We start from the raw sequence: 13098 nt of genomic DNA, 5'->3' as shown, positions 1-13098 counted from the left end.
GGGGGGGGGATCAAGCCTGGGGTCCGCTGCCCGGTGCCCCGGGGATGCAGCCACATCCCTGCTCAGCCCGGGAGCAGCCTTAGCTCTGTCCCCCGTCCCTCGGGGTGGTGGCGCAGGAGGGGACGAGCGTGGCAGCCCCACATGCACAAACCCCTCTGGGTGGCCCTAACCGTTGTGTTTCTCCCCCAAAAGCAGCCTGGTGCCGACCCCTCACCTCTCCATCCTCTCCCCTCCCCACAGGTCGGGATCGAGCCGCCACGAGCCGAGCGGCCGGGAGCCGGGGCAGCACTTCAGCGGGCCCCCACCACTCATCTCCCCCAAGCCCCAGCACCACCCCGTCACCACGTCCCTCTGGAACCCCGTCTCGCTGATGGACACCCCCCCCGAGCCCCCCCGGCGCCTCCCCGAGCCCCACACCCTCCACGGCCACCCAGCCCCCTTTGAGCCCAGCCGGCAGGGCATCCCGCTGGTGAAGGTGGAGAGGGTCTTCTGCCCCGAGAAGCTGGAGGAGGGGGCGAGGAAGAGGGACGCTCTGGAGAAATACCCCCCAGGCCGGGAGCCCGGCGCCCCGGAGCACGGGGGCTTCCCCCACGCGCCCTTCCTCGCCGAGCTGGAGAAGTCCACGCAGAGCATCCTGAGCCAGCAAAGACCCCCGGCCACCCCCTTCGCCGAGGCCACCAAGCCCAGCTCACCGTACCGGCCCCCCCCGCCCCGTGCCCAGGACCCCATGTACATCTACGACGAGTTCGTGCAGCAGCACCGCAGGCTGGTCAGCAAGCTGGACCTGGAGGAGCGCCGGCGCCGGGAGGCACGCGAGAAAGGTGAGGGGCCGGGTTCGCACCGCGCCGGGGACCCCCAGCACCGGCACCGGCACCGGGTGGGGTGGGGGCGGCCGGTGGGGCTCCCCCGGGATGCCGGCAGCAAACCGCTGCCGCAAGCCGAGCGGCTCGGTAAATCCTCCACTCTAGACGTGCCCAATTAATAAATGATGAACTGAGGCTAATAAACAGGCTTTAAATATTAATGGGGCTGCGCCAGCGGCGAGGAGGAGATGGAGCCCTGCGGGGGGACACGGGCGTTGCCGTCCCCCCTCCAGCGGGGATGGGGTCAGCTGCAGCCCCCCCGGCCGTGCCCCATTCACCCCACTGCCCGTCCCAAAGCGATGCTGAGGGGGGACACGGGGGCGGGTGATGCCCCCCGGGGTCCCGCAGCTGGCGGAGGGGGGACAGGGCTCTGTTGGGTTAGACCCCCTGCCCCGCTGGCACCCACCTTGGACCCCCAACGCTCCCCTCCGGCACCCCACTGCACCAGCACCCTGCTGCATCCCTGTCCCAGGCTGGGTCCCAGCAGGTCCCCAGGGTCCCCATGGTCTCCCCAGCCTCACGCCAGCCTCTCCCCATCCCCAGGTTACTACTACGACCTGGACGACTCCTGTGACGACAGCGACGAGGAGGAGGTGCGGGCCCATCTCCGCTGCGTGGCCGAGCAGCCCCCCCTGAAGCTGGACACGTCCTCCGAGGTACAGCCGACGCTTGCCGTCCCCTGTCCCCTCCACCGTCCCCCTGGGGAGCAGCCCCTCCTCGGGCACCAGCTCCCAGTGCTGCAGGGCAGCCATCGTCCCCAGCCGGCTGCAGAGGTGCCAGGGGGTCTGGGATGGAGATGATGATGATGGAGATGAGGATGGAGATGGGGATGGAGATGGTGATGGAGATGAGGATGGAGATGTGGATGGAGATGGGGATGGAGATGGGGATGGAGATGATGGAGACTGAGGAGACTGAGGAGACTGAGGAGACTGAGGAGACTGAGGAGACTGAGGAGACTGAGGAGATTGAGGAGATTGAGGAGATGATGGGGAGGATGGAGATGGGGATGAGGATGAGGATGGAGATGGAGATGGAGATGAGGATGGGGATGGGGACAGGGACCGATCTGGGGGTGACCCTGCTCTGCTCTCCCCCTCATTGCCCCAGAAGCTGGAGTTCCTGCAGCTCTTCGGCCTCACCACGCAGCAGCAGAAGGAGGAATTGCTGAGCCAGAAGCGACGCAAGCGCCGGCGGATGCTGCGGGAGAGGAGCCCCTCGCCGCCGACGGTGCAGAACAAGCGCCGCACGCCCTCCCCGCGCCTCCCCCTCTCCACCCGCTACAGCCCCGACGAGATGAACAACAGCCCCAACTTCGAGGAGAAGAAGCGCTTCCTCACCATCTTCAACCTCACGCACATCAGCGCCGAGAAGAGGAAAGGTAACAGCCATGCCCCACGCACGCTCGGGGCCAGCCCTGCTCGGGGGGGGGGTCCCTGCTCCCTGGTTTGGGGGTGCCACGGGGCAGAGGCTACACTAAACCTCAGTGTCCCATGCCGCAGACAAGGAGAAGCTGGTGGAGATGCTGCAGGCCATGAAGCAGAAGACCACGCCGGGCGCCGTGGTGGTGAAGAGCTCCCCGCGGGACAGCCCCAGCGGCCCTGCTGCCGGTAAGCACCCCTGGTCCTTCCTGCTGGCCGGGAGCATCCCCTGCCCGGTGGGATCACAGAATCACAGAATCAATGAGGTTGGAAGAGCCCTCTGGGATCATCAAGTCCAACCATTGCCCTGACACCACCATGTCCACTAGACCAGGGCACTAAGTGCCATGTCCAGGCTTTTCTTAAACCCCTCCAGAGATGGTGACTCCACCACCTCCCTGGGCAGCCCCTTCCAATGGCTAATGACCCTTGCTGAGAAGAAATGCTTCCTAATGTCCAACCTGACCCCACCCTGGCCAAGCTTGAGGCTGTGTCCTCTTGTCCTAGCGCTGGTTGCCTGGGAGAAGAGGCCAACTCCCACTGCGCTACAACCTCCCTTCAGGTAGTTGTAGACTGCACTAAGGTCACCTCTGAGCCTCCTCTTCTCCAGGCTAAACACCCGCCAGCTCCCTCAGCCGTTCCTCGTAGGTCAGACCCTCCAGACCCTTCACCTGCTTGGTCGCCCTCCTCTACACTCGCTGGGGGACGGGGGGACCACAGCTGACTCTGCTCCTCCTCTGCCCAAAGAGCTGCCGGTGCCGCCGCTGCTGCTGGACCCCGATAAACCCGTGGGCATCGCTGTCTCCGTGCCGGAGGTGCAGAAGATGGCAGAGCCCGGCAGGTTAGACCAGCTGAGACCCCAGGAGCTGCCGAGGGCTAAGGAACCAGCCGCCGTGCTGGCGGAGAAGCCCCGGCTGAGCGACGGGCACCCCGGGAAGAAGGCGCTGAGCATCCTCAGCTACGTCAGGGGTCCCCTGCCCAAGGACATCCCAGTGCCGCTGTCCCACAGCATGAACGGCAAGAGCAAGCCCTGGGAGCCCTTCATCGCCGAGGAGTTCGCCCACCAGTTCCACGAGTCGGTGCTGCAGTCCACGCAGAAGGCGCTGCAGAAGCACAAAGGTAACGGGCAGGGCTGGGGGCAGCGGGCTGGGTACCACCCTGAGGGGTGGGAGGCACCTTCGTCCCCCCCCACATTGGGGTTTGGCACCACTGAGGGCACAAAATCCACCAGTAACCGTTGCTGGAGCCTCCCAGGAGCTCGTTGATGGAGACAAATAGAAGGTGCTGGGATAAAGTGGCTCCATTCCCCTGCCCCAGACTCATTTGAATGATTAAAGAAAATCAAGTTACTCCATTGTGCCGGGGGGGGGTGATGAAAACCCACGGGAAATGTTGCAGCCCCCCCAAAAATGGCCTGGGGTGGGGGGATTAATACCTCGAGGGGAGCATCTTTCTCAGGGAGGGCAGCACTGGGGAGGGGGATGAAGGGGATGAGCTGGGTGCTTACAGGGGGATGGGGGGGGTTGACTCTGGGTGCTTGCAGGGGGGATGAGGGGGCTGACGCTGGGTGCCCGCAGGGGGGACGGCGGAGCAGAACCACAAGCTCGACGCCTCCATCCACTACAACATCCCCGAGCTGCAGGCGTCCAGCCGCCTGGGCGGGCCCCCCCACAACGGCACGGCCGAGGGGCCGCTGCCCCACCGCCCGCTGCCTCCCCTGCCCCACGACTCGGCCTCTGAGGAAGAGGAGGAGGAGGAGGAAGAGGAGGAGGAAGAAGAGGAGGAGGAGTACCCCAGGCCCAAGTGGCAAGGGATCGAGGCAATTTTTGAAGCTTACCAGGAACATATAGAAGGTAGGGGGTGGGGCAGGGAGGGTGAACCCCCACTTCGTGCCTCAGTTTCCCCTGTGCCAAACCACACTGTGCCCTGAGCAGGCGTCTCCGGCTCCATCTGGGACGGGCTGGGGAGGTGCTGGGGGCTCCCCTGCGCTGCAGAGTGGGATAAAACCAACAAGTGCTGGTGAAAATGGATGTATACGTGAAAAATTAGTGTATTCACGGCTGCCCAGTGCCATCCCAGCGGGACCTGGCGGGTCCCCGTGGGCAGTGCAGGGGCTGGGGATGCTCTGGGGAGCCGTAGGCCCCGCGGTGCTCAGGCACGGTCCCGCGCCGGTGCTCACCCCTCTCCTTCGGGCCCCCAGAGCAGAACCTGGAGCGCCAAGTGCTGCAGAGCCAGTGCCGGCGGCTGGAGGCCCAGCACTACAGCCTGAGCCTCACGGCCGAGCAGCTGTCGCACAGCATGGCGGTGAGTGCGGCCTCGCCACGCGCCCCGACCCCCGACCCTGCGATACCTCATCCCTGCGATACCCCATCCCTGCAGTGCCCTGTCCCCTGCGATATCCCATCCTCTGCAATACCCCATCCCTGCAGTGCCCCGTCCCTGTGATACCCTGTCCGCTATGATACCCTGTCCCCTGCGATACCCTGTCCCTGCAGTGCCCCATCCCCTGCGATACCCTATTCCTGCAGTATCCTGTCCCCTGTGACACTTTGTCCCTGCGATACCCCGTCCCCTGCGATACCCCGTCCCTGCAGTGCCCCGTCCCCTGCGATACCCCGTCCCTGCAGTGCCCCGTCCCCTGCGATACCCTGTCCCTGCAGTGCCCCGTCCCCTGCGATACCCCGTCCCCTGCGATACCCCGTCCCCTGCGATACCCCGTCCCCTGCGATACCCTGTCCCCGCAGTGCCCCATTCCTGCAGTGCCCCATTCCTGCAGTGCCCCGTCCCTGCAGTGCCCTCTCCCCTGCCGTGCCCCCACCCTATGCCCCCACCCAGACACCCCACACCCCCGCCGGGGCACCCAGGCGAGCCCATCTCCCTGCCCGCCCCGACGGCGTGTTCTCCCCGTTGCTGCCCACAGGAACTGAGGACCCAGAAGCAGAAGATGGTGTCGGAGCGCGAGCGCCTGCAAGCCGAGCTGGATCACCTGCGGAAGTGCCTTGCCTTGCCTGCAATGCAGTGGTCTAGGGGTTATTTCAAGGGGTATCCCAGGTGACGCTCCTTGGGCTAGGCCGAACATATAGTCTAGAAATAATAATCTATTTTATTACCTTGAATATTTAATATTTTTCACTGGGAGGTTTGAAGCTAAAAAAATAAAATTTAAAAAATTAAAAAAAAATTAAAATAAATGGAGAATGTGCCATGCATGAAGCAAAGGAGCGGGGAGCCCACCCGAGGGCCAGTAGGCCCCGGCCCGGCCCGGGCCCTCCCGCGCCAACGCCAGCCCGGCTGGGGCTCTCCTCCCGGGGACAGGGCGCTGCGGCCCCCTTCCACCCACCCACACTTTATAGTGCTCATTTTTTTTTTTTTTTTTTAAAAAAAAATTACAATTAAAGACTCCACCGACAACACTACGGCCGGAGGAGCCCCGCGGGGCTGGGTGCGGGATGGGCGGCCTGCCGAGCCCCCCTGCCCCGGTCCCCGACACGGCATCGGGAGCCTCCCCCCCCACCCCGGGGCTTTCCACTGGAAATGCACTTCGCTATAAAACAATAAAGTCAATAAACTGGTTGAAGGTCCCTTTTTGTTCCTGTTTGGCGGGGAAGGGGCACGGACACGCGCTGGCGGTGGCCCCGGCGGGGTCATCTCCTCCGAGCCAGTCACCCTGGCTTCACGATTTAAGAGTCATAAAAAAAAAAGGTGCTTCAGCCTTGTACTGTGTATATATATTAAAAAAAAAAAAGTTTTGTATGTTTTTATTACTTTAATTATTGTTATAAAAAGCTTGCCTTTTTTTTATATGTTTCTGCTTTTTTTTTTTCCTTTTTTTTTATCCCTCCCTTTCTCCCTCCCCCTTTTAATTTTCTTTTGGTTTTTTTTTTGGTTTTTTTTTTTGTTTTTTTTGTTTTGTTTTGTTTTTTTTAAACTTGCTTTTAGTGTTTGTACTGCTGCTGGTCAGGACAGAAAAGAGAGTAGTGAAGTGTTTTAAAAGAATTTAAAACCAGGAAGAATAAATCCCTTTTTGCAGCGGGGCAGGTGCCGTCCCACCGCCGGTCCCTCGGGACCCCGGAGCTGAGCCCTTCCACCCCCCTCTCCTCCTTTTGGTTTGTTTTTACCCTTTTTCTTTGGTTTCTGGGTCTTTTTCTGGTCCAACTGGGCAGTTGTGGGTGTCACAGCATGGGGTGGTTTCTGAGCCTTGCGTGGGCTCCGTCTCTCAGATTAAAAACACGAAGCGATTGCGCCGAGAGGGCTGGAGGGTTTGGGGATGGGCGGCACTGGGGTGTCCTTGTCCCCCCCAAAAAATGACACAGAGAGGCACTGAGGCAGCTGGGGTTGGTGGCACCACAGGGGACAACGTGGGTCGAGCTCTTCCCACCCGTGCCATTCTTCAGCCACTTTCTAATCACCACGTGCCCCAACTCCCCGGGGAGGCTTTTTTTTTATTCTTATTTTTTAAATTATTTATTAATTTTGTTTAATTCGCCATGAGACAAGCTCACGTCTACAGGAAAAGGTGACCTCTGCTTTCTGCTTTAAATTCCCTTGTTGAGCTCGCAAAGAAAGCATTAACCCCCCTCCCCTCCCCTCGCTCCCCGGTCTCCCATTGGCTTCACCAAATAAAAAAGAAGCTGTGCAAGATTAAAAAGCAAAAATGCCCTTGTGACAGAAATTAGTTTAATCTTTTTTAAATCCCCCCATCGCATCGCCAGCCCCTGGCCTTGCTGCTGCCAACCCTGGGCTTCACAGTGAATTTTAACATGGCAAAATAACGCTCTTTCCCTTCCCCTGTGCTCTGGTGGAGGGAGAAGAAGCTGAGGATGGAAAATCATCGGCAATTTATCGCTGTGCCACGATGAGGCTGCGGGCAGGAGCCTGGCTGGGATGTAGCCTCGCTTCGTAGCAGCTCTGTACTGAGCTTCGCCCCCCTCACCAGCCCATGGTCACGTTTTTTGACCAATATCTCAGAATTATTCCCCCTCAGGGGCTGTCTGTACGTACCGGTGCAGCTGGAGGGAGAGGCGAGGCAGAGCAGTTTAGATGCTGTGAAAGGAAACAAACAAACAAAAAACCAAAAAAAGGAGGAAAAAAACAACCCCTAAACATGTTCTAAGTGTACTTGTTTGAATTAATTGTAATGTAATATATTATTTGTTGAATGTAGTAATTAGGTATTTATGAATATATTGCTGTAATTTCTGAAAACATCCAAAAAAAAGAAATGATAATAAACTCTTCCACAATGATGGCAAAGGATTCTTTCTCCCCCTCCCAGTGAAAGCAGCCCTGCTCCGAGTACCCCCCCAGCCTGGCTCCTGCCATCTCACCGTGCCAGGACCCGCGCCAAGGCTGGCCCAGATGCCGGGGGACGGGCGTCGCTCGCCGCTTGCCACCCTTGGGCTGGAGCCAGCGTCTCCCCCTCGCCCGTAATAATTACATCTGCCACCGACACGGGCTGACGCCGGCGAGGAGCCTGCCCTCGCCTGCCGCTCTGCCGCAGGGGAGCGGGGCCGGAGCCAGAGGAGGAGCTATGGGTTTTGCCGAGCGTTGTTTAACCCACGTACGCTGGATGCGCAGCGTGTGACAAGACAGAGACTAATTTGATGCCGTTCATTCAGCTGCAATTATTTTTTTATTTTTTTTTTTTTGTACACACAGTTTCACATTAAAAAAAAAGGCAGGTGTATGATATAACAAGACAACCTGGCTTTGGAGAGGGAAAGCCATTGTCTTTTGTCCCTCTCCAAAGAGCAGATGGACCTGCTTCCCAGCTGATCTCCCCAGCAGAGCAGCAGACACCTCTCACTGCCGCCACATCTTCCCCCTTTCCAAGGCTCTGAGAAAATTCATGGCGAAGCACCGCCTCGAAATTTATTGCTTTCAAGCCAGTGTGTGGCCTGTGCTGCCCTCAGAAGTTCCCTCTATGAAGTACACCCACACTCTCCAGGGTGGAGAGATCTGCCTGACACCATTAGACAACAAGCCCAGCGCTGGGCAAGCCACCACCTGCACCAAGCAGATCTCTGAACCCACGGGAGAAACCCACCTCTGCAAAGGGGCAGCGTGTAGGAGGTACCGTGCAGGGATGCTCCTGTGCCATGGGCAGCTCTGGAGTGATTCCCATCTGGCTCTGAGCCTGCCTGCTCTCCCCCCTGCCTGCTCTCTCCCCTGCCCGCACGCAGCTGCTGCCAAGGTGGGGCTGCACGCAGCTGAGGGGAGACCAGGCTTGGTGGCTTCAGATCTGTGCAGGGAGGTGGAGGTCGGCCAGATGAAGGTCCAAGGGGGAGGAGGGGAGCCTGCTCCCTTCCAGTGCCCTCTCCCGGGAGGTTTGCTGGTACCTCAGAAATCCTGGGAGTGGGCACTCTCGCCAGGCTGAAGGTTAGTCCGGAGCTTGTACATGTGATCTAAGGCTTGAGTAAGGAAAGTCCCGGTCGTGTTGATCTCCATCAAGGTTAAGTTATCCAGCTAAAAGGGAAAAGAACAGAATGTGGGGAAACAGCCCTGTCGCAGAGAAGGACAAGGAACTCAGAAAGCAGCTCTGCAGCCCACGCTTTTCCTTCGGTGACACCCCAAGGGACCAGCCCAGCTGCCACCCCCCGGTCAAGAGCAACACACGAGCCACGATAGCACGACTTCCACACGGCGCGGGGAGCTGCAACCAGCCTGCAGAGCCAGGTTTCAGCATATGGCTTTAGCTCCCAACTGACGTACCCACAGCCCAGGAAAAACATGCCCCAACCAGCACTTTCACGAGCAGCTCTCATCAGTCACAAGCCCACGCGCTCGCACGGCATCTGGAAGCCTCCCAGGCTCTTCTCGCCGCGCGTCCCCGCCGCACCTTGGCGTGAGCCTCCTGCTGCCTGACGAAGCTGTCCGCAGACAGCCGCAGCTTGGCGAGCCGCGTGTCCCACGTGTCCTTCACCAGCGTCCGGATCTCGTCGGCTTTGGGGATGTTGTCTGAGGCACTAGAGGAGGAGAGAGAGAGGAGCAGAACAGGCTGCGAGGGACTCGTACGTTATGTCACCGGCGTAAGTCGTGTTGGCAGCTCTTCAGCCCTCTGAGGCATAAGCAGTTTGCTAGAGAGAAAAAAAACCTGCAACTCAACATTAAAATCCAGCCTGGTACTTCTGCTGCTGGGATTTTTGGGATAGTTTATTTACCCAGGAATGCTCAGCTCTGATGCAGCATCTGGTTCTCACTAGAATCCTTCTGCTCTTTAATTGCCCAGCTGGTACGAGGTACATGGAGGGCCAATAACCCGGCCAAAGTCACAGGCAGCCAGGGAATTGAAAGGACTCAGCTGCGATTAGAGCCCCGGCTCTGTGCTCTCGGGGCTCTATCAGAGAGTATTAAGTTGAAAGGACTGGACAAGCTGTGCCGCATCCTCCCATTAAGGCAATTCAGCGCTGCCATAAGGACCTCGAGAGATGGGATCAATTCACAGGCACAGAGCTGTCAGGGTTATTGTAGCGTGAGGGAAGGAGCCGCACGCCAAGAGCCTCATCTCCAGAGGAAAAGCCAGCGCTTAAATGACCACCCTGCCGTAACCGAGGGCTTAAAGTCAGAGGAGTCTGCGCTGAGAAAAATACTAGCCAGCACATTTTACAAGTGAAATGCCTCAGCAGGCACGAGTTCAGACTCGGAATATCCCTGGTCTCCTGCTTCTCAGGCTGAGGGAAGAGGAGCTTTCCTCCTGAAGGAGAGCCAAGGAAGAAGCCTGGAGGGTTTGGGCTGCTGAACAGATTGCAGCCATGGAACGCGCTGCCGCTCCTCAAGGCCTCTACGCTCAGCTGCCGCCCAATAAAGCGGCACAGCCTCAATTATCAGGGCACACAACAAGCAATCCCCGGGTTACCGGAACCCAAAGTTACCACGAGAAAACTGCTGCAACGAGACCTTGGCACGCTGTGGAACACACCTCCATTAACTCTCACTTTCCCACCGCCCTCTGGGGTCGCTGCCAACGAAAGCTTGAAAAATCTCAAACTCGGGTGAAACTGTCCCATTTCCTACTTACTAGTTTAACAGCAGCTTTGTGAGTTCCATGTAATAGGGACTGGGCATCGGAGTGAAGGTGTCCTCTTTACGTTCCTGGTCTCGGATTTCCTCCAGTTTTTCTAAAATACAACCAGGAAGGGTCAGGCGTTGCCAGACCTTCAATGCTCCAGGCACATTTTTACCCCCCAGGCAAACCCACGTGTGATTTCTGTAGGATGGACTCAGTGTCCAAGCTCGAATCAGTGTGCGGACAGAAAAAGGTTTCTGTAATGAAGCACACACAGAATCCCAGAATCAATGAGGTTGGAAGAGCCCTCTGGGATCATCGAGTCCAACCGTTGCCCTGACACCACCATGGCAACTAGACCAGGGCACTAAGTGCCATGGCCAGGCTTTTCTTAAACCCCTCCAGAGATGGTGACTCCACCACCTCCCTGGGCAGCCCCTTCCAATGGCTAATGACCCTTGCTGAGAAGAAATGCTTCCTAATGTCCAACCTGAACCTCCCCTGGTTGGACATTAGGAAGAATGCTGACACGGCTGCTGACAGGGACATGGAAGCCATGTTCAGCACGCTGTGCAGGGAGGCTGGATCTACACCAGCTTGATCCTCAAACCGATCGCCTGTCAGGAGATGGTCCCTTCACCCACAAAGCACTTGGGCTAATTAGTGTTTGCGCCCTTGAATGACCAAAGCAGGAATGCTCACTGGGAAGATTACATCTGCAAACATAAAGAATTCCAGTGGTGGAACATTAGATCCTTCTCTCAGAGTCACTCTGTGTTTGTTGAATTAAGCCTCCCACTAACGGTGAAAAACATTTTTATTTTTCCTATTTCGTGTTCCTGTTGCACCCACCAAAGCCCAGAGCCGAGGCCACCGTCCTTACCAACGTCCATCCATTCCGGAGGAATCAGCCGACACTTCTGCCTCTGCTTCAGATTAATGGCCAGCCAGACAGGCACTTCCACTGGCAAGCCAGGATTGAACGGACCCAGATCTCCCTGGAAGATGAATTGAAGTCAAGAGTAAGGCAGCAGTAAGGGCTGGGACGCCGCAGCACTCCCCTGCTAATTTGGCCCCGGCCATCTCGAGAGAGCATGAGTTTCCAGGGGATTTTGAAAAGCCTGAGTCAAGCAGCATCTGAATTTTCTCCTCTCGCTTCCTGTAACTCCTGCTCTCAGACTTCTCCTCCCTTCCCTTGAGAAGTAATAACTAACGTTTCCAGTCCATTTTCTATTTCAAAGCGTTTCACAGAAGTTACAGCCAGAAATTACATCTCTCCTGGAAACACAGCCCCCCCCGGGCTCAGGCCGAGGCGCTTTCTCTCACAGCTCGTGCCACCCGCATGGCACATCCTGGCACCCACTGCCAGAGCTGGGGGCTCAGCACCCGGTCACCCCCCCCTCAGCCACGGCTCAGGTGCCACGGGTGAAGGCACCAGAGATGTGGGGGACAGCACCGCCCCCCCAAACCTCCTCGGGGGCTGCCCTACCTCCTCTCCCAACCCGCTCCCCCCTCTCCTCCTCACCTCTGCCCCTGTTCCCCAATCCCTTAATCCCCCCATCACACCAGACCCCAACCCCTCCAGCTCCTTCCCCATGTCCCCCCAGCCTCTCTCCCCGTCCCCAAACGCCCCTGTACCCCATCTCCCCAGCCCCTGTCCTCAACCCCCCCCACACTCTCTCCAAGCCCCCCAGCCCCTGTCCCCAAGGCCCTGTCCCCAGGCTATGCCCCCCAAGCCCCCCAGCCCCTGTCCCCCCAGCCCCTGCCCCCCAGGCCCCCCCCAGGCCTGTCCCCAGGCCCACCCCAGCCCCTGTCCCCCCAGCCCCTGCCCCCCAGGCCCCCCCGGGCCTGTCCCCAGGCCCCCCCCAGGGCCTGTCCCCACCCCCCGGCCCCGCCGACCCCGATGAGGTGGATCCGGTCGAGGCTGAAGTTGGGCACGATCGTCACCAGCTCCTTCTCGGCCAGGAACTCCGCCTCGGCCGGCTCCATGGCGGTGGCGACGGGGCCCGGCCCAGGCCCCGAACCGGCACCGGCCCCAAACCGGAACCGGGAGCGGGCCTGCCACGCGCCCACGCTCCCTATTGGCTGCGCACCGGCGAGGCCCCGCCCACAGCGCCCCTCTTCCCGCCGCCGGGCGCGTTTTCGCGGTTTCCGCGTAGGGGGCGGGGTCTGGCGCAGCTCGGAGCACGCTGATTGGTTTCCCACGGGCGGCGCTGGCCGCCCATTGGTTATCACGGCGCACGCCTTTCTGAATGGCTGTCCTACTACCGCCGCGGCCGGGCCCGGCGGGGGCGGGTCTGGGTCGGTCGCAGAGGGACCAATCCCAGTGCCCCCCGGGGGAAGAGGGGGCGCTCGACCAATCAGCGCTCAGCACTTGTTGCCGGGGCGCCGCGGGGCCCGCAGCGCCCCCGCCCTCCCGCTCTGCGCATGTGAGCGGCGGCCTGCGCTGCCGCCCCCTGGCGGCCGGGAGGGGCAGCGCCCCCTGGCGGCGGGTAGGTGTCCGCAGGGCCGCCGCCCTCAGCCCCGCCGGGGCGCGTCCCTCCGTGCACGGACCGGCGGCGGCGGGCGGCTGGCCGGGCCCTCGGGCCGTCTGGCCGGTCCCCCTGTCCCTCTGTCTGGCTGGCCGGGCCCTCTATCCCTCTGTCTGGGCCCTCTGACCCTCTGTCCGGCTGTCCTGTCTGGCTGTCTGTCCGGTTGTCCAGCTGTCTGGCTGTCCCTCTGTCCATCTGTCCCTCTCTCCAGTCCCTCTCCCTCTGTCCGGCTGTCCTGTCCCTCTGTCCCTCTGTCCGGTCCCTCTGTCCGTCTGTCT

At 59.9% G+C, this 13098-nt stretch overlaps 2 protein-coding genes across 3 annotated transcripts in view; one reads left to right on the top strand and one right to left on the bottom strand.

The window, feature by feature from the left end:
- The window catches only part of GSE1 (Gse1 coiled-coil protein), a 93424-nt gene extending 87404 nt beyond the window's left edge, over positions 1-6020 (top strand). Inside the window, exons 10-17 of one of the 2 annotated variants that reach the window (XM_068411276.1) lie at positions 241-821; positions 1407-1519; positions 1974-2244; positions 2366-2473; positions 3032-3403; positions 3862-4137; positions 4485-4588; positions 5205-6020. In XM_068411276.1, the coding sequence (XP_068267377.1) occupies positions 241-821; positions 1407-1519; positions 1974-2244; positions 2366-2473; positions 3032-3403; positions 3862-4137; positions 4485-4588; positions 5205-5339 (1960 nt within the window). In that variant the 3' untranslated portion in view covers positions 5340-6020. Of the gene's footprint in view, positions 1-240; positions 822-1406; positions 1520-1973; positions 2245-2350; positions 2474-3031; positions 3404-3861; positions 4138-4484; positions 4589-5204 lie in introns of both variants that reach the window. The other variant, XM_068411277.1, reaches the window with a different exon arrangement.
- Positions 6021-7907: 1887 nt separating this feature from the next.
- Positions 7908-12378, bottom strand: GINS2 (GINS complex subunit 2). The gene is made up of 5 exons (XM_068411481.1): positions 12189-12378; positions 11173-11287; positions 10302-10401; positions 9123-9249; positions 7908-8749 (listed from the first exon to the last, which is right to left on the bottom strand). The coding sequence occupies exons 1-5, from the start codon at positions 12276-12278 to the stop codon at positions 8624-8626; spliced, it is 558 nt and encodes a 185-aa protein (XP_068267582.1). The 5' UTR covers positions 12279-12378; the 3' UTR covers positions 7908-8623.
- Positions 12379-13098: the final 720 nt, after the last annotated feature.

Source organism: Nyctibius grandis, chromosome 12 (genome assembly GCF_013368605.1).
Source record: "Nyctibius grandis isolate bNycGra1 chromosome 12, bNycGra1.pri, whole genome shotgun sequence".
Classification (NCBI taxonomy): domain Eukaryota; kingdom Metazoa; phylum Chordata; class Aves; order Nyctibiiformes; family Nyctibiidae; genus Nyctibius; species Nyctibius grandis.
This window is presented reverse-complemented; position numbering and strand designations above follow the sequence as displayed.